This window comes from Staurois parvus, unplaced genomic scaffold (genome assembly GCF_062004578.1).
Source record: "Staurois parvus isolate SC_StPar_1 unplaced genomic scaffold, SC_StPar_1.0 ptg001017l, whole genome shotgun sequence".
Lineage (NCBI taxonomy): Eukaryota > Metazoa > Chordata > Amphibia > Anura > Ranidae > Staurois > Staurois parvus.
Window position 1 is genome coordinate 590793 of NW_028318813.1, and position 25902 is coordinate 616694.

The following is a 25902-nucleotide window of genomic DNA, read 5'->3' on the forward strand; positions in this document are numbered from 1 at the left end:
TCTTTCCAACATCAAAATCAAATCTAGACATTCCCACCTTTAAAGTGGTTCTAAAGTCTTAAGGTTTTTCACCTTAATGCACTCTATGTATTAAGTTGAAAAACCTTTGCTGTTGCAGGATGCCCCCCCAGCACCCCCTTATACCTACCTGAGCCCCATCCGATCCAGCGATGTGCATGAGAGCAGCGGGTGTCAACGATGTCTCCCTCCTCCCTGGGCAGATTAACAGCGGTCAATTAAATGCTGTGCCAAGCCAGCAAGGGGCAAGACCGAGCTGCACTTTGTGTGTCAATGGGCCCAGAGCCAGCCCGCAGGGGTGCCCCCATGGAAAGCAGCTTTCCATGGGGGCACCTGCTGAAGCGAAGGAGCCTGGTGTGCCAGTGGGGGTTCCCAGAAGAGGAGGATCCAGGCGGCTCTGTGCAATACCATTGCACAGAGCAAATAAGTATGACATGTTTAATTTTGTTTTTTTATTAAAATAAAAAAGGTTTAACGTTGCTTTAAAGAATTCCTGAAATTTTTTTTTTTTTTCCCCATGCAGTGGGGCTGTGCCTGCACTGCATGGGTTTACTGCTCTTTTTGTCTAGGGGTGAGGAGAGCGGAGATATACTTACATAATCCGACGATACTCGGATGAGTCCCTGCCGCTCCTGCCCCCCCATCACACTTCTCCTGCATGTTAGCGGTCTTGTGCATGGACTGTTCCTGACGTCATCACGTCCATAGACCAGCTCTGGACATGAGGACAGCAGGAACAGTTCACCGCTGGACATGGGGGAGCGCCGTTTTCTGGAGGTTCGAAGGATCGGGTAAGTATAGCCTTTCTGTGCGCCTCTGGACAAAATGAGCAGTTAACCCATGCAGTGCAGGCACAGCCCCACCGCATGGGAATATTAAAAAAAAAACAAAAAACACGGCATTCTGCTTTAAAGTCAGATCTACAGTCTGCTTCCAACATTGCAGTCGAATATTGAGCTGGGTATACACAAGCAGTTTTTTTTTTTGTTCAACCATCCGGTTGCACGGAAAGAGAAAAATGATAGTCCCTCGCAGGGGCGGAATGACCATTTGGAAACTCGGGCACTGCCCGAGGTGAGTAGGGGGCCCCATGAGATGCCCCTGGTACCTTTTTCATAGGCTTGATCCCCTATTGCCCAGGGGCCCCATGAGTTGTCAGCCTGCCCCTGGTCCCTCGCACCAACAATGTGTGATGCAGGGATCTCTCCTACTGTGCTATTGTGTCCTGACACCCTGGTCAGAATACACAGATCAGCGCCTGCAGCCATTGGCTGCAAGTGCTGATCAAATACTTGTTTTCCAGCAAAACCATTCGACAGATAATTAGACAGATAGAGAAGACCGGCTTCTGTTGAACAGACAGCAGTACACATGTACCGAGCGTCAGTTGGTTTTTGGAATTTCAGTACCAGGCTTTAGTCTCTTCTGGCCAACAGGGTCAAAGCAACAGACCCTACTCTATCCAAAAGAATACATATAGTCTGAAGCTGGTCTTAAGAGAGCCATTAGATCCCACTCTTCATATACTGCCTACAGTTAAAAGTGGTCTGAAACTCAGAAAGTGAAGATTTTCTATGTTATTGTGTACATCTAGGAAATGCTATTTGTGACTATGCAGTAGTCTGAACGATTTATATTTTGTTTTTGATTTCTCCTGTAATCTTCCTAGGCTTGTTCATTCTTGTTCTCTATAGAGTCTTATCTACGGTGTAAGATCATCTTCTATTGCTTCTGACTGCTAGTCTCACCAGATTCGAAGTGGTGTCATTACTGTGCTGCTCACTGTTCTTCTTGCTGGAGAGGAAGCTGTACCTGAGGACCTGCACTGCAATGACCTCCCTGCTTTTGCTTCATTCATTTGGGGTTGTTTGCTTTCCAAAGCTTTCCCACTGCTACTTATTACTCCATCAGTTAACATAGCACCAGTCATCAGGGGGCAAGCTCTGAGTTGTGGAAGCAAATCCTGCCTCTACCAAGATAGCCACCTCCACAAAGAGCAGAACAAGGCTTGGCAAGTCATTATTAGAGAAAAAAAAAAAAAATCAGCTGCAGCGACACCATGGGCCATACTGGTGACTTGTTCCTTTGTCCTCAGTCTATCCATTATGATACATGTGCTTCTACAATGGAGGCTCTCAAAATGAAAATGAAGAGGCTCTGCGGCTTACGTATGTATTTGCAAATGTGTGCTAACTAAACCCCTGTTTTTAACGCAAACTGCGAGACAGGACAATTTGGTTGGTTGCAAGCTGGTCGGTAAGTTGAGCTAGGAATTTTTCTCATTGTTTGACATGCGATGCCCTTCCATGTGCTCCTTGCTGTGAAGGCCAGTTATAGATTGGGGCCATTTATTTGTACTGTTGATATATTGGCGAGGGATGCACTTGACACCTTGGCTGCCATTGTGCTGTATGCTGGGTGTTTATTGCCTTTAAAGTATGGGTGGGCTCCCTCAGTCTGTCCAATATGATACCGGTAGCAGCGCTGAATAACGGCAGCTGCTAGGTTCTACTATGGAGGCTCTCAAAATTTATAGTTAGGAACTACAAAAAAATTGGAGTGCCGTGAAGATTCTGCAGCTAAACCTGTTTGTAACCTCTTGGCGCGGGGCCTTCTGGCCCTTTAAGGGTTTCAGAAGCCGGGAGGCAGGGTTTAGGGTCATGTGACCGCCGTGACACGCCGTTACATGATCGGGAAAGGTCCCGATCGAAAGAGGAGATCGGGACCTTTCCGTGAGTACCGGACATGTGTGATTGGAGTGCGCAGGGCGCGCGCACTCAGCACGTTTTTTTTTTAACAGAGCGCAAATGTGAGGCCGCTCAGCGTCTAGGCCCAGATGCCAGGAGGCGGAACATTTACGTTTGGCCGGCGCCAATAGGTTAAAGTGGAGTTCCAGTTGAGTAAATAAAGTCATTAGCTACAAAAACTGAAGCTGCTGACTTAAAATACATACACCTGTCCCTCGGTCCAGCAGTGTCCTCACCATGACTGGTTTCACCGGCCGTCGTCTCTCCTCAGCATCTTCAGTGTGGGTACCTGACTGACAGCTTGTGGCTTCGGGTGGCCACTGCGCATGCGCGAGTATGTGAATGGTCTCGTAGTCTTCTGGGGCCTGTCATGTGTCTCAGAAGACTACAGGGAGGGAGGGGGGAGGACAACTTCCACTTCCAATCGCCCTAGGCAATCGCACAGGAAGTGGGAGCGGGTACTTCAAATTCAGGTAAAAAGGTTAGGCCAACAACAATACAATTTTAAGTCATTACCTGCTTGTACTTCCGGTAGCAGCGCTGAATAACGGCAGCCGCTAGGTCCTGCTGTTCCTTTAACCGTCGTCCCTGCATAGAGAAGACATTGTTGGAAAAAATCATCAGCTTCAACACAATATAGAAAATTCTTGTCGTTTTTCAATGCTGAGATACGCTTTGTCTTTGTTACCACAGAAAAACGTGGCAAAAAATTGGAGCATGAGGTCCCCCAGCCAAAGGTTGTACCTCTGCCCTTTCCTCAAAGCCATAGAGAAGATGTCCCAGCTGGGCTCTGCGGTTACTTATTTTACAATCCCTGGAGAATCCCTGGAGAGGGGGTGACATCATAATTTGATTTTTTTAAAGGCAGTTGAGTGCAAGAAACCATGTAAAACTAGTATTTTGGGAGGAGATGACCTATAAAAGGCTCTAACGAGCCGGGCCCTCTGTGTCCTCTTGTACCAAATTGTATTGTAACTGGAATGTTTGCCTTCATTTTGTAAACTGCTGGCGCCATATAAATCCTGTATAATAATATGATAAAAAGACAATTCATCCATGTGTCCACATGAATATTTCACTCCACTAATGACCACAGGGAACTGGAGTTTGTCTTTGCAAACAAGTGCAAGTTCAAGTAAAAAAAAAAAAAATCAAAACCTTCTTAGAAAGTCATGTTGTTACTGCTGATCCAACCCTCTCTATTTGTCCTAGTTCTCAGTGCTATTGGGTCAGGAAGTCAGGGTAATCTACATGGGATGGACAAAATCATGGAAACATCAGGTAAGAGAACAAAACGGTTACCTCAAATGGTGTTGGACTGCCTTTGGCATCCAACACATCCCAAATTCTCCTGAGAATTGACAAATATAAGTCTTGGATGGTGGATAATGGAATCTGATACCACTCTTCATACAAAAATTGTTACGGTTCTCACCAAGATGCCAGAGGCAGAAAACAAGCCTGAACCTTGCTTTCCAAAATTGACCATTGACCATAATGGCTCTATGATATTGAGCTCTGACAAACGCAGTGCCCAGGGAAGGTGCAAGACTTTGCATGCTCGTCAAATCACAAATGGACAACACCAGCTTGGTAAAAGGCGCGGTCTTCGGGAAACAATGTCGCAACTTGGGGTGCACATGGTAAGGTTTGTGGCTGGCAGTGACTACCTTTCAAAGGTGATGATGGGGCCTGCAGAATACCAAGATATGGCTGCCCAAACCATGATTGTGCCACCACCATGCTTTACCGTTGGCACAAGGCAGCCCTGGTGGTAAGCTTGGGACGGTGTTCATCACACAAACGTCTGGTGGTTGGGAACAGTGTGAAGCTCGGTTCACTGGACCATGCTACAGTCTTCCATTGATAGAGAGTCCGCAATTTATGGGTGTTGCACCACTCTCTGCTCTTCAGAGCATTAATATCGGTCTCTAGTGGTTTGACAGTTGCAGCTCGCCTGTGAATGTTTTGCTTATTGAGTTCCCTCCGCTCAGTGTTTGTGAAAGACTGAGATTGAGCTCTGCAGTCACTTTTGCATCAGTTTTCCTATTCCGAATCACAATCCTGCGCAAGGTCCTTTTGTCTCTTTCGGTCAGTTGACCATGTCAGCCGCGCTTATGCTCATTAGACGACGTTTCCCCGGAAACTGTATACGCCGCCATAACATTTGATACTGCACCTCACAACACGGCAAATAAATTGGCTATTTCAGTCACAGAGACACCAGCTAAGCGGATCCAACCATTTGCCCTCTTTGAAGCGCAGTAATCTCTGACATGACTCCGTATTATTAGCAGCGCATGCAGTGAATAAGGAAAGTGAGGCTTCCCACCTGTGCGCTGGGTGTCTCATCACACAGCAGAAGCAAATGAATGTTACATCACTTGTGCTTTCAATGTGAAACATGTTGTCACTTTCACACCTGCAAATCATGTAGTGTTTTTATATTTTTGTCCAACCCCTGTAAATTCTTAGGCCTCATTCACATGTGGCATGCTGAAGCATATGCCTGTGGAAGGCATGTTTACCTCCATATGGATGCACAGGTATTCCATGCATCCCTGCGCAGGCAGCCCCATTGATGTCAATTGGGAAACAGTGTCTGCATGGACACAACCACTGCTCCCAATTTGACATCCGTGCGGGTGCAAAGCAAAGTACTTGCACGGTCTGTGTTTGTCAGACTGGGAGCAATGTCAGTGTCTGTGCAGCCACCACATCCCATACGAGATCAGTGGGGCTGCCTGCACGGTTAAACACAGCTCTCTCTATGAGCGTATGCTTCAGTACCCCTTGTGAGACTGAGGCCTAACAGATGTTCAATGAACAAGAGGTAAAGGGAAATCTTCGAATGTGATTTTCCCTCAGAGTTTTTCTTTCCTCACTTTGAAGAGTGGTTTCTTTTGTTGCGTCTCCAGGAGAGGAAGTAAAGAATGTTCCCCACTAAGTGACAGAGTTGTGAATGGATAAAACCAATGGAATTTTTTATTTTTAATTTGCTGTCTATCATCAGTAAAGACAAGTGGCAGATTAGTAGATCCAGTTGTGGTCTCACCTTGTACTTGCGAAAGGCGGTCTGAATAACCCGGGCCGCCTCGTAGAGCTCCCGCTGTTCGTGGTCCGAGAGGGTCAGCAGAGCAAACTCGCTCTCCATCCGTCCACTGCTTGAGGCACTGAGGAACTCGGACCACCTGGCTGCACCGGGAGGGTCAAACCGTTCAAAGGAGATCTCCCTAACGGGGGAGGTGTTGTAGGGGATGGTGGGGCCTCGGACCTGAAAATATAGAGGGAAGGCCAATACTGTGAGGTCTAGAAGACCATTCATGCAAGAAAAGAGCTACAAACGAGCTTCATACCTGGTCACTTTGACACGTAAGCCCTCCATGGACCTTCTGTTTACCCGTTTGCTTCGCTGTCCAAAGGCTCCAACATCAGAATGTGACCCCAGGCTGCTACCGTCCTCTCCTGGACTCATCTGAGCAAAGCGAGCCAAGGCACGTGCTGCCCGCATACCCTCTCTGCATGGAGATACCACAGGTTAGAGTCAACATAGCCATCTGCTCTTGACTACAAGCACACAAAACTGCAGAAAAAAAGCAAACTCCTCTTTAGATTTCTAAACAGGAGAAGGGGCAACTCTGATGCCAAATGGCAGCCTTCAGGAAGAGCAAGTATTGTTTTGCTGGTTTATTATAAATAGTAATTTATGGACTCTGCACCCTTATAATATTTAAAGATTCAGAGAAGCCAATCTTTGATTTGATCTGTTGTGCAACTGGTGAGGGTTAGAGCAATGCAAGCGCAAACGTCACATTTCCTGTACTCAACTGCACCAGTTAGCAATAGGCTAAAAAACAGAGTTGTCAGCGACTGGCCAGGTGTCTACTGTCAAAAATAATCCAACTTTATTCAAACAGAAGGGTGCTGTGATGGGAGTCACTTTGGGTGGGGGGCCAATGGAACCCAGCTCACTTTGGAGAGGTGGGGAGACCCCTGTCTCAGCTCCCCATATCCCTCTTATGTGTAAGTCACCCTATGCCTGTTGGGGGTACAGGGTGATCTGTCCTAATATTGTATGGGCTATGTCTCAGACTGTGTAGACATGTTTAGGAGATCGGTGGGGTTTGTTGATTGTTTAATGTTTTGTGGCTGCATCCCATTGTTATATTGTGTGTCTGGCTTGGGAGCAAACTATTATGGGATGTGTTTATGTGTATTAGCTTGGGGGGGGGGTCTCCAGCAGCCCTCCCTCCTGATGGGACTGTCTGCTGGTGTGAAGTTTGAATACCTGTGTGTCTCTTGCTACTAAATGTAGATTGCCCCACCCTGTGTCATTATGCAGGGAGGGGGGACTGTCCCTTGAGTGTATATATCTTGTATCTGTGTTCAAATAAACGAGTCTACCTCCTGGTTTACTTCAAGACTGGTGTCGTCTAGTCATGTATGGTGGGCTGTGGTGTCTGTTGTCGGTGTTCGGACGGGGAAGCGGTAGTCTAGCGGAAGTACTCAAGCGCAGTCTGGGTCGGAGACATTACAGGTGCAAAACACAGAAATTTCTATTTTATGTTCCAGATCACCAAGGCTGGAAATAAAAATCAAGATAGCTTAAAACAGGTGTTCTTAACCTGGGGTCCATGGACAAGTTTTAGGGAGCCCGTGAGGGTCAGATTAAAAAAAAAAGAAAAAAAAATTCCCTATGCAGCCCCTTTATGTCCCAATTGGTTTCCCATTGAAAGAAATTAAAGAAAACACACCCTGCCGCTGCTTATAGCGCCAACCACTAAACGTCTCTTGACTTGTTGGCCCATGTTTAGCATTTTAATTTGTATCACCGTTCTCTGTACAGCCACCATCTTGTGCCACTTTATAATAGCAATTGCGAATTCTCATTTTGTTTTAGTTTAACCACTTGCCACCTTCTCACGGTAGATTAACTGTGGGCAACACGACCATGCACCACGAAGTACCCGTATACTGCTGGGGCCTCCAGCTGATCCGTGCCGCACCTGGACCCAGCATGAGTTTGCCAGCAGGTTCCAGCCAATCATTATGTCTGTATGCCTGCTGATTGGCCATGGACAATCACAGAACTACGTACACAGGCATCAATCTGGCTGTTTCTTCTCCCTGGAATCAACTCCGGGAGAAAAAGCAGCTAGATCTGTGAGTAAAAGCAGCACGCATAACACAATGTTAGGCACACAGTTAACCCCTTGATTGCCCCTAGATGTTAACCTCTTCCCAGCCAGTATCATTAATGGTGTCAGTGTACAGTATTATCACTGGTCACTATATTAGTATCACTAGCCATGTCAGTTAGTGACACTCCCAGCCAGTGTCTGTTAGCTTCAGATTGCTCGCCACACTATCACAGTGACCCTATAGGTCGCTGATCACCACCATTACCAGTATAGTGTCTGTGTGGATCAGTATCTTGATCACAATCAGAACTATTCTAGTGTCCCCAATAGTATATGTGTCCCCAAAAATGCAGTTTAGTTGTTACCAAAGGCATGTAGCAGAATACATTTTGGCCTAAATTTATGAAGAAATTTGATGTTACTGGATATGTTTTATAACAGAAAGTAAAAATTTTTTATTTTGCTAAATTTTCACTATAATAATTTAAAAAAAAAAAAAAACAGTGACGACTAAAAGCCACCAAAAAGAAAGCTCTATTTGTGTAAAAAAAAAAACAAAAAAAAACCCCCAGTGACGACTAACAACCACCAAAAGAAAGCTCTATTTGTGTAAAAAAAAACCCCAGTGACGACTAACAACCAACAAAAGAAAGCTCTATTTGTGTAAAAAAAAAAAAACCCAATATAAATTTAATAGTGTACAGTGTCGCATGACCATGCAATTGCCAGTTAAAGCAGCACAGTTCTGAATAGCAAAAAAAATGCCCTGGTCATGTAGGGGATAAAACCTTCCAGAGGTCAAGAAGGTAATTTGCACGAGATGATTGTCTTGCATTTTTTCTAAGTGGCCATTACTTTTTGCCTGAAAAGGAGGGAGTTATTGGTTAGGATTGTTTACTATAATCAAACTTTGTGCATGTCATGGAAATCTAGAGATATTTTTAATCTTTCTCAAGTGTGCACTAAAAACGTGTTCAAATTATTCCTACAATTGCAGGAAGAAAATGATATCCCTAGAGGTTGTTTTTTTCCGAAGCCTCCAATTACATCACGCATTCCGTGCCCAGCAGAGACAATCTTCACCATTGTTCTATCAAGCAGTTATCCTTAACATGGTGCCCTCCAGGCAGGGAAATGTTTCCTATGTATACCTTAAGCCGACCATAGATGGTTCAAGTCTTGGCCAGTTCAGCAGGAAGCGGCCGAGATTTGAACCATGCATGGGCAGGCTGAATATACCCAAGTTGACAGATTGATCAACTTGGGTACAACCAGCCTGTCGGATTTTACATGTGATTATTGCTAATGGCTATTATAGCCGCCAGCAGTAATTACTGTGTTCTGCTCCCCCACGCCAGGAGAACACAATGGCTCTCTGGGAGGGATTCCCCCCCTCAACACTGACTTCAATCGATCCATCTACGGAGAGCTTTAGTTTACTTAACGCTTATTTGGACCGAACCCTCCCTGGTCTGTAAGGCCAAATGGGAAAAGTATTTGGGAGACATCTCTGCTGGGCAGTGGGAAATTATCTTACAAACCATGCCTCCTATCTCTTCAACTCAAAGATGATCACAACTCTACATTCTTCATAGGACATATCGAACGCCCATATCAACTCTACATTCTTCATAGGACATATCGAACGCCCATATCAACTCTACATTCTTCCTAGGACATATCGAACGCCCATATCAACTCTACATTCTTCATAGGACATATCGAACGCCCATATCAACTCTACATTCTTCATAGGACATATCGAACGCCCATATCAACTCTACATTCTTCATAGGACATATCGAACGCCCATATCAACTCTACATTCTTCATAGGACATATCGAACGCCCATATCAACTCTACATTCTTCATAGGACATATCGAACGCCCATATCAACTCTACATTCTTCATAGGACATATCGAACGCCCATATCAACTCTACATTCTTCATAGGACATATCGAACGCCCATATCAACTCTACATTCTTCATAGGACATATCGAACGCCCATATCAACTCTACATTCTTCATAGGACATATCGAATGCCCGTATCAACTCTACATGCTTCATAGGACATATCGAACGCCCGTATCAACTCTACATTCTTCATAGGACATATCGAACGCCCGTATCAACTCTACATTCTTCATAGGACATATCGAACGCCCATATCAACTCTACATTCTTCATAGGACATATCGAACGCCCGTATCAACTCTACATTCTTCATAGGACATATCGAACGCCCGTATCAACTCTACATTCTTCATAGGACATATCGAACGCCCGTATCAACTCTACATTCTTCATAGGACATATCGAACGCCCATATCAACTCTACATTCTTCATAGGACATATCGAACGCCCATATCAACTCTACATTCTTCATAGGACATATCGAACGCCCATATCAACTCTACATTCTTCATAGGACATATCGAACGCCCATATCAACTCTACATTCTTCATAGGACATATCGAACGCCCATATCAACTCTACATTCTTCATAGGACATATCGAACGCCGGTATCAACTCTACATTCTTCATAGGACATATCGAACGCCCATATCAACTCTACATTCTTCATAGGACATATCGAACGCCCATATCAACTCTACATTCTTCATAGGACATATCGAACGCCCATATCAACTCTACATGCTTCATAGGACATATCGAACGCCCGTATCAACTCTACATTCTTCATAGGACATATCGAACGCCCGTATCAACTCTACATTCTTCATAGGACATATCGAACGCCCGTATCAACTCTACATTCTTCACAGGACATATCGAACGCCCATATCAACTCTACATTCTTCATAGGACATATCGAACGCCCATATCAACTCTACATTCTTCATAGGACATATCGAACGCCCGTATCAACTCTACATTCTTCATAGGACATATCGAACGCCCGTATCAACTCTACATTCTTCATAGGACATATCGAACGCCCATATCAACTCTACATTCTTCATAGGACATATCGAACGCCCATATCAACTCTACATTCTTCATAGGACATATCGAACGCCCATATCAACTCTACATTCTTCATAGGACATATCGAACGCCCATATCAACTCTACATTCTTCACAGGACATATCGAACGCCCATATCAACTCTACATTCTTCATAGGACATATCGAACGCCCATATCAACTCTACATTCTTCATAGGACATATCGAACGCCCATATCAACTCTACATTCTTCACAGGACATATCGAACGCCCATATCAACTCTACATTCTTCATAGGACATATCGAACGCCCGTATCAACTCTACATTCTTCATAGGACATATCGAACGCCCATATCAACTCTACATTCTTCATAGGACATATCGAACGCCCATATCAACTCTACATTCTTCACAGGACATATCGAACGCCCATATCAACTCTACATTCTTCATAGGACATATCGAACGCCCATATCAACTCTACATTCTTCATAGGACATATCGAACGCCCATATCAACTCTACATTCTTCATAGGACATATCGAACGCCCATATCAACTCTACATTCTTCACAGGACATATCGAACGCCCATATCAACTCTACATTCTTCATAGGACATATCGAACGCCCATATCAACTCTACACTCTTCATAGGACATATCGAACGCCCATATGGCTGCACAAATATTGCCATAGAGACTCTTCACTCTGTCCAAGATGTCAGAGACGAGGGAGACCTACTGCATATGCATTGGCGTTACCCCAAGTTATTTCGGTGTTGGCGTGGCATAGTGGACATAGTCAGTTTGGTGTTCGATTCCCTTTACCCCTCTCACTTGTGACTTGGGTTGGCTGGAACTTCCGGAAAAGAACACCTTGGTGACTGTTGCCATAAGCCGAGTGTTATTTATAACGAGGAAACTAATAGGTGTGAAGTGGTTGGCACCCTCTTTTCCAACAGTAGAATCTTGGATTAAGGAGGTTAATTCCTCCTTCTGTTTAGGAAAAACAGACTTCATAGCAAAAAAATGTGGGGAGCTTTGCTGGACACACCTACTGTAGCACCAGTGACCATGATACGGGATAGACTAATGCACCTCTTCCATTGACACACTATTACCCTGTTGATTTCTGTAAGTATATCTTGTAATACTTGTGGACCGCTCATGTCTGAGAGTGACAATGTCACTACCACATTACTGTGGTAGAAAGACAATGTCCTTCGCCCCCATTTTAACAGTGGTCTCCTTTACCCCCCCCCCTTCCCCCAGCTCTGCCCCCCATTGACACTGCAATCTCCCCAGCTCTGCTCCCCCATTCACCTTGCAGACCCCTCAGCTCTGCCCCCTATTCACATTGCAATGCTCCCTCAGCCCTGCCTCCCCCATTGGCATTGCAATGCCCCCTCAGCCCTGCCTCCCCCATTGGCATCGCAAACCCCCCTCAGCCCTGCCTCCCCCATTGGCATTGCAAACCCCCCTCAGCCCTGCCTCCCTCATTGGCATCGCAAACCCCCCTCAGCCCTGCCTCCCCCATTGACATCGCAAACCCCCCTCAGCCCTGCATCCCCCATTGGCATTGCAGTCCCCCCCTCAGCCCTGCCTCCCCCATTGGCATTGCAAACGCCCTCAGCCGTGCCTCCCCCACTGGCACTGCAGCCCCCCCCCCTCAGCCCTGCCTCCCCCGTGGACATTGCAACCCCCCCCACAGCCCTGCCTCCCCCGTGGACATTGCAACCCCCCCCACAGCCCTGCCTCCCCCATGGACATTGCAACCCCCCCTCAGCCCTGCCTCCCCCGTGGACACTGCAACCCCCCCCCCCTCAGCCTGCCTCCCCCATTGATATTGCAACCCCCCCCTCAGCCCTGCCTCCCTATTGATATTGCAACCCACCCTGAGCCCTGCCTCCCCACTGATATTGCAACCCACCCTGAGCCCTGCCTCCCCCCTTGATACTTCAACCCCCCTGAGCCCTGCCTCCCCCATTGATATTGCAACCCCCCTGAGCCCTGCCTCCCCCTTTGATATTGGAACCACCCCCTCAGCCTGCCTCCCCCATTCGCATTGCAAACCCCCCCAGCTGCGCCTCCCCATTCACACTGCAACCCCCCCTTTAAACATTGCAGCCCTCCTCAGCTCTGCTCCTCCCATTTAATTTACAGTGCAGCCACCCTCAGCTTTGCCCCCCCCCATTCACATGACAGACCCCCAACAGCCTTGGTCCCCCCATTCACACTGTAGCCCCTTCACTCTCCTACCTTACTCCGGTACAGAGAGTGGACAGCAGGAAGCAGGACAGCTCTAGATAGTGGGAGGCAGAGCAGCTTTGGATGAAGGGTGGGAGTGGGAGCAAGAACTGCCGGAGTTAACTTTCCAAGTATCCCAGCAGGTGATTGGTGTTTAGGATGTAAGGCGGTCCTAGCAACCAATCACTTGCTAGGACACTTGAAGAGTTAACTCTGTCAGCTCCCGCCCTCCATCCAAAGCTGCTTTATCTCCCGCACTCTGTCTAGAGCTGTCCCGCGGCTGCCTCCCTCTCTCAACTCTGCTGTGATGACAGCGGCGGTTGAGGTGTAGAACTGGCTTCTAACTGGTTGAACCACGAAGGTCTGGATGGGTCCGGATTATTCCCACTGACACCAGGGTGTTTTCTATTCCCACTGGCCACAGTTTGGCCCGCCTAAGGGCTAAACCACAGTTAATTGTCCCTTTGCTTAGAACATTTGCAGACCCCTGGTCTAGAACATGCCACTTCGTACAAACGCTAGAAGCTGCTAAATACAGTCTGCCTAGACTCAGATTTTGGCCTGCAATTGGGTGAACCATCTTTTGGAAGGGCATCAGAAAGCAAGATTCTTAAAAACCCATTTCCCCAAAAAATGTATTCTATTCGGCTCTAACTAGCTTCTTTGTCCAGCCATGCAGTAAATATTTCACCAAAAACACTAGTTGTTACTGTAGCTACATGGGGATCACGGTACGTGGCCAGTGTAGGTGCAAATGCATGGGTTTTTTTTTTTTTTTTTAAATATAAAATGCATTTCCACAAAGATCTGCAAAAACAGAACCCCTACATAGTTCAAGGTGTGTCTAATTTTAGGCACATGAAATCCACACACAAAACCCAAGGGATCCTAATACTTACCCATGCGGGGGTAAGCCGGGCATCTGGTCGGCGGTATCCAGGTAGCTGGCCAGCCATGCCATAGTCTTGCTAAGGTTGCCCGATCTCTCTCTGAGCGGAGCGGAGTCTGAGGCGGTGAAATCATCCTGCTTGATGCGATCCGGAGTGGCCTCTATGATCTGTTCTGCGAGGGTGACCATATCAACCTGGGACAAGGGAGAGTGGAGGCGATGGGGGGGGAAGGAGGTGAGGGGCCATAAGAGAGAAAGGAAGGTGCACATAAACAAAGGAAGGGCAGGGGAGAGGGAGTAAAGAGAGCAACAGATAAACAGCATGGAAAGAGTGTGGGGTAGAACAGCAGAGGGGGACAAGGAGAGAAACGTTACCTGCAAATAGTTCTGGTTTTCTGTGTCCTCTCTGTATTCCAGGAGATCTGCACCAACCACTCCAGGGGAGTCCAGGTACTGGCCTTGTTCCACTGGATCCTCCAGGTCCCAGGATGCAGCTCCTAGCAGCCTGGAATTGGGGGATGTTTCTACAGGAGTGTCCTGGCTGCTCTCCGGGCTGCAGTCTGGTGAACCACGGAGAGCAGAGCTGCTGGAGTAGGCTGAAGTGACAGAAATGGAGCCGTCTGACACCTCGGAAGGAGACGGGAGACTGCTGAGACCTGCACAGGGAACATTCACAAGAATGGTAAAAGTCTCCCCGACTTACCACAGGAATGATCGGGTTTTGTAGCAAAACAGGACTTCTGAACTAACTGTAAAACCATTTTCTTGGAGTACATAAAGGACACAGGAAAGCCAACTTTTGGGTTTTACTGCTTGCAGGAGGTCTGGACATCGGCAAAAAAACCCCATAAAACCTGTGCGCCAGCCCTTCCTGTTATTGGTATACCTCAGCTCTGTAGAAAAGCAGCACCAACAGTATGAGCGTAAACATGAAGAGAGGGGCCTGTGTCCCTCAAAGAACTCCAAAAAAGGATTTTCTTTTCCGTTGAGGGACTCAGGAAATCCTTAAACCTTCAGAGAAAAGCAATCCAACTGAGGGGGTGGGCAACACAGCAAAAGGAAAAAAAACCACTAATGGTCCATTCTTCCACACAGTCCTCAAATCTTGGAGGTTCCGCGGGTCTCTTCTATGAACTCTGATCTTTAGATCTGTCCATGGATCTTCTATTGGATTCAAGTCAGGTGATTGGCTGGGCCATTCCAGCAGCTTTATTTTCTCTCTTTGAACCAACTGAGAGTTTCCTTGGCTTTGTGTTTGGAATCATTGTCTTGCTAGAATGTCCGCCCTCGTTTCATCATCATCCTGGTAGATGGCAGCAGACTTTTATCAAGAATGTCTTGGTACATTTTCCATTCATCCTTCCTTAACCTCTTGCCGTCCGCCTGTTGTTTATAAACGGCAGGGCGGTGGCAGTCCAGGGTCGGGTTGCCGTTCACTAACGGCACCCGCCTTTTCTAGCTGTGCACGCTCCCTGGGAGTGCACAGCACCGCAATCCGGTGCCCCCTGTGTCCTCCGGACACAGTGAAACACCGATCGGACGGGACCTCTGTATGAGGTCCCAATCATGTGATCACTGATTGGCCAATCAGTGATCACATGCAAAGTAGTAAGCAAGATGTCACTTGTAACATCATTGCTTACTACCTGTGAAATCTGTGAATGATCACAGAGATCACATGGTACAGGGCTATTCACAACAGCCTTGTACCATGTGACAAGCTGTGACCAATCACAGCTCACTCAGTACTTCTCAATGACTGCAAAAATGCAGACAGAGAGAAAGAGAAATGATTGCTTTTACATTCTATATGGGTGTAAAAGCAATCAGTGTAAAAAAAAAAAAAAATCTTCATCACCCCCCAAAAGTAGTACAGTGTCACCATGGTGCACTGTACTGCTATGGTGACAGTATGTAAAAAAAAAAAAAAAAAAAATAATAATAATAATATAAAAAAAAATAAAATGTAAAAAAAAAAGTTTAAAAATTATAATTTTTGGTTATAAACTAATTTGGATTTTTTTTTTTTTACTAAAAAAATAACGGAATAAATTTTGGCCAAGATTTATGATGAAATATTATTTGCAAAGTTTTATTAAAAAAAAAACACATTTCAAAATTTTTGGACTTTTTCATTTACATAGCAAAAAAAATAAAAATCCCAGCGGTGAATAAATACCACCAAAATAAAGCTTTATATGTCTCAAAAAATGGTAAAAAATTCATATGGGTACAGTGTTGCATGACCGCGCAATTGTCATTCAAAGTGTGATAGCGCTGAAAGCTGAAAATTGGCCTGGACAGGAAGGGGGTGAAAGTGTCCGGACTGGAAGGGGGGGGAAAGTGTCCGGACTGGAAGGGGGGGGGAAAGTGTCCGGACTGGAAGGGGGGGGAAGTGTCCGGACTGGAAGGGGGGGGAAGTGTCTGGACTGGAAGGGGGGGGAAGTGTCCGGACTGGAAGGGGGGGGAAGTGTCCGGACTGGAAGGGGGGGGAAGTGTCCGGACTGGAAGGGGGGGGAAGTGTCTGGACTGGAAGGGGGGGGAAGTGTCCGGACTGGAAGGGGGGGGAAGTGTCCGGACTGGAAGGGGGGGGAAGTGTCCGGACTGGAAGGGGGGGGAAGTGTCCGGACTGGAAGGGGGGGGAAGTGTCCGGACTGGAAGGGGGGGGAAAAGTGTCCGGACTGGAAGGGGGGGGAAAAGTGTCCGGACTGGAAGGGGGGGGAAAAGTGTCCGGACTGGAAGGGGGGGGGAAAAGTGTCCGGACTGGAAGTGGCTAAATGACATGAAGCTTGCCAGTACCGTATGCTGAAAAACAGCCCCACACCAAGATGTTCCAAACGCCATGCTTCACAGTTGGGGTGGTGTTTATGGGGTGATGTGCAGTGCCATGTGACCTCCAAACATGGTGTATCATCCAAAGAGTTCAATTTTGATCTCATCTGACCAGACTATATTCTCCTAGTATTTCACAGGCTTGTCTAAATGTTGTGCAGCAAACTTTAACATGCTTTTTCTTCAGCAGTGGAGTCCAGCGTGGTGAGCGATCATACAGACCATGGCGGTGCATTAATTATAGTTTTCTTTGAAACAATTGTAACTGCTAATTTCAGGTCTTTCTGAAGCACTCCATAAGTGGTCCTTGGCTCTTTGACAACTCTCCTGATAATTCTTTTCACTCCTCTGTCAGAAATCTTGCGAGGAGCACCGGGTCATGCCCGGTTTATGGTGAAATGTTCTTTCCACTTCCAGATTATGGCCCCAACAGTGCTCACTGGAACATTCATAAGTTTAGAAATTTTTCTGTGACCAATGGCATCAGAATGTTTCGCAGCAATAAGGTTGCGAAGGTCTTGAGAGAGCGCTTTGCTTTTAGCGATCAAGAGATGTTTCTTGTGTGACACCTTAGTAATGATGTACCTTTTTATATCAGCTGAGACTGAACCAGCTATTAATTTGCAGTGACAAGGGGCGGGATTGTTTTCTAATTACTGACAGATATAGCTGGTGTCTTGGCTTTCTATGCCGTTTTGCACCTCCCTTTCTTCATGTGTTCAATACTTTTTCCCTAGGTCGTTCCATTTTATTACACATAATTCAATAGCACCTATAGAAATATATTTACCTAAAAAATGGTGAAATATTCAATATTTATTTTACCTGCTGTATACAGATTACTGATCCATCATTGCTTCCTTCTCCACTATCAGACAAGGCGCTGTCACCTTAAATACAGATTACTGATCCAGCACTGCTTCCTCCTCCACTATCACACAAGACGCACACTGTCACCTTATATACAGACTACTGATCCAACATGGCTTCCTCCTCCACTATCACACAAGACGCACACTGTCACCTTATATACAGACTACTGATCCAACATGGCTTCCTCCTCCACTATCACACAAGACACACACTGTCATCTTATATACAGACTACTGATCCAATACGGCTTCCTCCTCCACTATCACACAAGACACACACTGTCTCCTTATATACAGACTACTGATCCAATAGGGCTTCCTCCTCCACTATCACACACTGTCATCTTATATACAGACTACTAATCCAATACGGCTTCCTCCTCCACTATCACACACTGTCACCTTATATACAGACTACTGATCCAATACGGCTTCCTCCTCCACTATCACACACTGTCACCTTATATACAGACTACTGATCCAATACGGCTTCCTCCTCCACTATCACACAAAACACACACTGTCATCTTATATACAGACTACTGATCCAATACGGCTTCCTCCTCCACTATCACACACTGTCATCTTATATACAGACTACTGATCCAATACGGCTTCCTCCTCCACTATCACACAAGACACACACAGTCACCTTATATACAGACTACTGATCCAATATGGCTTCCTCCTCCACTAACTGACAAGATATTCATAACCATTCCCTGACTTCCATTTTCTATCATTTATTCCTCTGCTAAGGTCATACGGACATGATGTTCTCACGTTTTATCTCATTATAGTTACAAAGGTTTTTGTTTTTTAAGCTAGGACTCCTTGGGGTTGATTTACTAAAACTCGAGAGCGCAAAATCTGTGCATAGAAACCAATCAGCTTCCAACCTCAGCTTGTTCAATTAGGCTTTGGCAATAAAACCTGGAAGCCGATTGGCTTCTATGCAGAGCTGCACCAGATTTTGCACCATTGAGTTTTAGTAAATTAACCCCCCTGTGCCCTTAAATCTTACATGAACTGCACTGACAAGGAAAAAACTGAGATTATGGTTCTTTGTAGTCAAAATCACAGTTCTGACCCTTGCTAAGAGATAGACAGCGCTATTACCGGTGTCTGCACTCGTAGATATTGGAGACAGTCCTCGACCAATCTCCTGGCTTCCCATCAACGAATGCCAGCTTCCAGAATGTAATTCAGTGAAGTTTGCCGGCGCAGCTTCTTGTCTCTGCATCTCCTCCAGAGTGGAGGCCAGTTTGACGTGTCCTCGAGAACGGGCCACTCCAAGAGGAAGGCGGCCCAAGGAGTCCGGTATAGAGAGAGCCCGGCAGTCCCAGCGGAAGAGGAGGGTGGCGGCCTCTGTGTGCCCAAGAGCACAGGCCCACATCTATGACAAAGGAGGCAAAGAAGTATAAATGTAAAGCAACTAGGACCCAAAATCAATAAGTGCATATAATAAGAAGTACCAAAAAAAAAAAAAGAAAAAAGGAAAAAAAAAAAAAAAAAAGATGAATGAGACAGGTGACAAAGAAAAGCCATTAACAACTCATGGCTACAGAAGTTTCAAAACAGACTGAAATTCAAACTCTCCCATCTCTTGCAGTTTGTTGCTTCCTGGAAATGACTTTTTAATAAGTGGGTGCTGCAGCGAATGCTGGCTGAGAACTGGCACTGACACAAGGCTAAAGTGGTTGTGAACCTCAGACATGATAAATGAACAAAACATATCCCTCCATAGTGCGTGCTTGTCTCAATCCAGAGTACTAAGCGTCATTTCTGACTTGTTCCTATACTATTAGCAGGAGTCACTTCTGACGGGTTTTCCCGACACCAAAAGAAAAATGGTGACGGGAGGGCGCAGCCTGCAATTGACAGCCTGTGTTCTGGTGTGCTGTGTGGAAGGAGGTGTGTCCCTTCCCTCCAATCAGCTCTTAAAGCTCTCCTCACTGATGCGACTTCAACTCCCCACCCCTGCTTTTCATAGCCGAGAGATCCCGAGTAAATTCTACACTTTCAATAGATGTGGGGGGAGAGAGAGTTGTAGATAAACAGGTACAACTTATGTAGGTGGATTTGTTTCATCTCTGTGCATCACCTGAGGCCAGTCACTTCATTGGGTACATGTCAGGGTTTACAACCACTTTAAAGCGGAGTTCAAGCTGAAGAAAAAGAAAAAAAAAAAAGGTCAGCAGCTACAAAAACTGTAGCTGAAGACTTTTAAAATACAGCCACTTAGCTGTCCGTCAGGCCAGTGGTGTCCTCACCACGGCTGGTTTCACGGGCCGTCTTCTCTCCCCGGCATCTTTAGTGTGGGCACCCAGATGTGGCGGCTTGCAGCTTCACAACCAGGTGCCCACTGGCGCATGTGCAAGAAGCGCTGCGCTTTGTGAATGGCCCCGTAGTCTTCTGGGACTTGTCATATGTCTCAAAATACTACAGGGAGGGAGGACAACTTCCGCTTCCAATCGCCTAGGCAATCGCAGCAGAAGTGGGAGCAGGTACCTGTCTAATTCAGGTACCCGCTCCCCCAAGGTGCCAATCCTTAATGGGAAGCGGGGGGACAAAGCATTAAAGCACAACTTCCCCTTTTGGGCGGAACTCCACTTTAAGGCATGTATTGCCAGCACACCAAGGATCTTTGGAATAGCATCCAAAAGTTAATTGAAGCAATCACATTACAGTGCTGGACCCCTTCAATTGAATGCCTGATGAAGGGGGTCCTGCGCAGCACCCCCCAAAAAAATTCACAATTGTATGCTGTGAGGGGATCACTTCAATAAAACTTTTACTTATTATTTACTACGTGTAATTATATAGCGCTGTCAATTTTACGCAGCGCTTTACATATATATAGTACATTCACATCAGCCCCTAACCCTCAAGGGGTGTACAATCTAAGGTCCCTAACCCTCAAGGGGCGTACAATCTAAGGTCCCTAACTCACATTCATACATACACATACTAGGGACAATTTAGACAGGAGCCAATTCACCTACCAGCATGTCTTGATAATGACATTTATTACAGGTACTTACATAGCACCTTTAATTTACGCAGCACTTTACATATATATAATACATTCACATCAGTCCTTGTCCACAAGCGTACAATCTAAGGTCCCTAACTCACATTCATACATACACATACTAGGGACAATTTAGACAGGAGCCAATTCACCTACCAGCATGTCTTTGGAGTGTTGGAGGAACCGGATTACCTGGATAAACCCAAGCAGGCACAGGGAGAACAAGCAAACTCCAGGCATAGTGCAGTGGTTGGGATTCAAACCAACGACCTTTGTTGCTAGGCAAGCAGTACTAACCACTTAGCCACTGTGCTGCCCAACTTTGTTTTTTCAAAGACCCTTGATGTGCTGGCAATGCATGCCTTAACCTTGTCCTATGTACAACACTTGGGATAGAACGTCAACATGCCAAATCTTTATGCTGGCCTTGGAGGGAGTTGAAGTGATCTCTAAGACTTATTATCCCAGTTGTTTTAATCCTTCACAATGTGGGGACCAAAACTACACCGTGTTCCAAATTATTCTGCAAATTCTATTTAAGTGTCACAAAGATGAAATATTTTGTTTTTCAGTGTAACTCATGGATGGCATTGTGTGTCAGGGCTCTTTTGATCACTGAAAACAATCTCGGACACCTGTGATAATTAGATTGGCCGCTGAGCCCAATTTCAGGAAAAACTACTAAAGGAGGGCGTTCCACATTATTAAGCAGAGCACCATTTTCAAGCAATATGGGGAAGAAAGGATCTCTCTGCTGCCGAAAAGAGTGAAATAGTTTGATGCCTTGGACGAGGGATGAAAACATTTGATATTTCATGAAAACTTAAGCGTGATCATCGCACTATGAAGAGATTTGTGGCTGATTCAGAGCACAGACGCGTTGGTGCAGATAAAGGCACATTGAGGAAGATTTCTGCCAGATCCATGCATCGGATCAAGAGAGCAGCTGCTAAAATCCCATTACATAGCAGCAAACAGATATTTGAAGCTGCTGGTGCCTCTGGAGTCCCACGGACATCAAGGTGTAGAGTCCTCCAGAGTCCTACAACTGTGCATAAACCTTCTATTCGGCCACCACTAACCAATGCTCACAAGCAGAAACGGCTGCATTGGGCAGAAAAATATATGAAGACTAACTTTCAAACAGTCCTGTTCACTGATGAGTGCCGTGCAACCCTGGATGGTCCAGATGGATGGAGTAGTGAATGGTTGGTGGATGGCCACCCTGTTCCAACAAGGCTGCGACGTCAGCAAGGCGGTGGTGGAGTCATGTTTTGGGCTGGAATCATGGGAACAGAGCTGGTCGGCCCCTTTAGGGTCCCCGAAGGTGTAAATATGACCTCTGCAAAGTATGTGGAGTTTATGACTGACCACTTTCTTCCCTGGTACAGAAGGAAGAACTATGCTTTCCGTAATAAAATCATCTTCATGCATGACAATGCACCATCTCATGCTGCAAAGAATACCTCTGCATCAATGGCTGCTATAGGGATAAAAGGAGAGAAAGTCATGGTGTGGCCTCCATCCTCCCCTGACCTCAATCCGTTTGAGAACCTTTGGAGCATCCTCAAGCAAAAGATCTATGAGGGTGGGAGGCAGTTTACATCCAAACAGCAGCTCTGGGAGGCTATTCTGACATCTTGCAAACAAATTCAAGAAGAAACTGTCCAAAAACTCCCAAGTTCAATGGATGCGAGACTTGTGATCTGCTATCAGATAAGGGCTCCTATGTTACAATGTAACGTGACCGCTTCAAATGTTTAACAAGTTACAATGTTGGTAAAAGTTTGATTGAAATAGCTTTTGATTTCAGTAAATATGCTGCAAACACAACAAATGACAATTTTCAGTTCTTTACAACCTAGAAAGTGTTTTGAAACTTCCTGTGCGGAATAATTTGGAAAAAAAATCCTGTTATCATTAGGAGGTTTGTTCAATAAAATGTGAATTGTCCTCTTATAGTTGTAACCTGAGAATTATGCCGACTGTTATTTACATCAATTATTGAGGGAAATGAGAAAAATATCATTTGCATAATAATTTGGAACACGGTGTAGACCCCGTATCCCTAATATGGCCTTACAGAGGGGTAACACTATACTAGGAACATATGTTCCTTACATACATTGCAAGAATTGATTTACTTTGGTAGCTCCAGCATAGCAGTGGTGCTGATGAGCTTATTGTTCTCCAGTATCCCCCATGACCTTCTCTGTTCCCTTTTTATCAGCGGTGAAGAATTTGAAATATTCATATACACCATATAGCAAAGTAGAGGTGGGGGTGACAAGGTTGTGTGTTACTTTAAGGGCTCATGTACACGGGACGTTTGGAAAATGTAGGTTAAAAAAACATCTGTTTAGCCACGTTTGCATACCACGTTTATGCGCGTTTTTTTTTTTTTAAGAACCTCAGGAGACCTTTCAAAATGCCCAAAATGCACTGAAAAACAGTAAAAAATTAACTAAAATTAACTAAAAATTAACTACCCAAGTGCAGGCTCTCCCCGCTCCAGACCATCCTGAACTCAGCGGCCAGACTCATGCACCTCACCACCCGCTCCACCTCTGCCACCCCCCTCTGCCTCTCCCTCCACTGGCTCCCGATTGTCCAACGCATCAAATTTAAACTTCTAATCCTGACCTACAAAGCTGTTCATAACACTGCCCCTGACTACCTCACCAACCTGATCCCCAAGTACCACCCTACCCGTACCCTTCGCTCCTCACAGGACCTCCTTCTATCCTGCTCCCTGGTCTCCTCCTCCCATGCACGACTGCAGGACTTCTCCAGGTCCTCCCCCATCCTCTGGAACTCACTGCCCCAATCCATCCGACTGTCGCCTTCCCTCCCCACATTCAGGCGCTCCCTCAAAACCCATCTCTTCAGGGAAGCCTACCCCACCCTCACCTAACGGCCATCCTCCCTCATTCCTCCCACCACTTCATCCCCCTCAGCCACTTCATCCCCCTCAGCCACTTCCTATTGTTCCACTACCCCCTCCCTCCTAGATTGTAAGCTTGAAAGAGTAGGGCCCTCTTACCCCTCGTACGTTGTCTGTTTTTGTACTGTGCCATGTATTGTCCCCCCTATTGTACAGCACTGAGCAAACCCTTTGGCGCTATATAAACTCGATGTAATAATAATAATAATAATAATAATAATAACTATTTCAGACATTTTGAGAGAAATAGAGAGCAGAAGCAGAGAGATCAGTATGTGTTGAGATGACCTGTCTTTTCTGGTTGGATCCCATCATGAGCATAATGCGGCACGTTCTACCATTTCATCCTTCACGCAAAACCTGGAACTGACTGCGCTGGTGTACCGGTCCATTTGAATACATGGAAAACCCATTGCATGCATTTCTGATGATGAAAAAACGGCTCTGGACAGCATCTGGAGAACGCCCTGTGGGTGGGGCGAAATGCGTTGACGTACTTCCGGCTAGTCTCCCGAACGTCCGACGTCATTTCCGGTGAGTGGAACGCACGCCAAGGGATGCGTTCCAAGCGGCCATTTTGACTAGTGGAGGAAGTTTGTTTTTTATGGAGGCTGTCATCCTGCTGCATACAAGGCTGTGAGTTCCTAGGAGCTGTGGAAATTTGTTTTGCTGTTCGAAAATTCTATTGATGTCCTTAAATAAATGCTGGTTTTTATCTTATGAAATGTGAGTGGCTTGGCTTGAATTAATTATAAAAGGGGTATAACAGTATCACACTATTAGTCTTTTTTCCCCTTTTTGGAACTTGGTGATGTGGAGAGGAGACGAGTGGAGAAAATGCCCATAGATCTGAGGTGGAAAATAGAGGAGTCCTCAAAGGGGGTCCAGGAGCCCTTAATAATCCTGAAAGGTGTTTTACTCACCATTATCTGGTGAGTGCGGTTTATGTTGGTTTCGGCAATGGTGGAAGAATTATTTGAAGCACTGAAGTTTATTTTTGAGAAAGTTATTTTTAGGGATCACTGGACTTTTGATTTATGGAATAATTTTTTTATGTCACGGGTTTGTGGTCACTTACCTTTATCACTGGACTTTAAAGATTATTTATAAAATAATAATTTTATATTCACTTATTATTTTAACATTTGTGTTTTGCGCTGGTTTATATTGGAAAATTTGTTTTGGTTTATATACCTATGCACAGCAGCATTTCACTTATAATTGTTTGTTAGTAGATTGGTCCTGGGCGCTGTCTGTTTTTTGATCTAAAGCATCTGGATATGGAACAGTTAAAAAACACTAATAAACACGGTTAGCCGCGTTAACAAGCATTTCAAATGCTGATAAAATCTACTCCTGAACGCAAGTTTGGTACGTTCAAAAATACGGCTGTAAACTCAACTGCCTGTAAACGATGATGTGTACATGGACACATAGAAAGACATTAGAGAGAGTTCAGGGGCTGCTCAAAAAAAACCCCCAAAAAAACCCCAAAAATTCCTGAACGTGCGTGTATCAGCTGCAGTGTACATGAGCCCTAGGATTGCGATGGTAGGTAATTCAGTTCTTAGCTTTGTTGAAGATTTCTGATTGGGCAAAAAAAAAAAAAAAAAGAGAAATGCTCACCAGAGGAGTACAAGAGAAGTGATCAACGTTCAGGGGATCCACCTCTAACTCCACCACCAAACTCTGAGAATGGATGCTTCTGAAACAGATGAATATATTTATGTGAGTTTTGTTATTAAAAAAAGAAAAGAAAAAAATTCTTGCTTCAATTTGCCAGACCACAAGCCGCTCACCTCCACTGTATTAGAGTCTCGATAAGCCTGGCGTAGCCCTGGGCGGCTGCCAGATGGAGCAGGGTCATTCCTCGGAAGCTCATCTCATGGGCTAGAAGGTCTGAAGTCACCCAGCAAGTCTGTGACATCATTTTTTCACAAACCGCAACAAGTCTAGCCTCGAAGGAATCTGCAGATGACATCTAAAAAAAAAAAACGAAAAAAAAAAACAAAACACACAGGAGGTTACCCAGAAATGTCACTCAAGGTATTAATAATCAAACTACCAATTAATGTTCATATTTTTAAAGTACACCTCACCAAATTAAGTTCAGGTGCATCTAGTGAAACGTATTGTGCCCAAAGCTAGCTTCATAAAGACCATGGTTTGACTAGTCTGGTGTGGAGGAACTCACCACC

General features: G+C 45.5%; 1 protein-coding gene across 1 annotated transcript in view; it reads right to left on the reverse strand.

The window, feature by feature from the left end:
- Positions 1–25902, reverse strand: part of CAMTA2 (calmodulin binding transcription activator 2) — a gene marked incomplete at its 5' end in the record, with an annotated part of 144538 nt that overhangs the window by 15740 nt on the left and 102896 nt on the right. The window contains 9 exon segments of the mRNA XM_089657665.1: positions 3282–3353; positions 5821–5996; positions 5999–6039; positions 6122–6283; positions 14033–14217; positions 14398–14678; positions 18846–19122; positions 25331–25409; positions 25504–25685. Coding sequence (XP_089513791.1) covers positions 3282–3353; positions 5821–5996; positions 5999–6039; positions 6122–6283; positions 14033–14217; positions 14398–14678; positions 18846–19122; positions 25331–25409; positions 25504–25685 — 1455 coding nt within the window.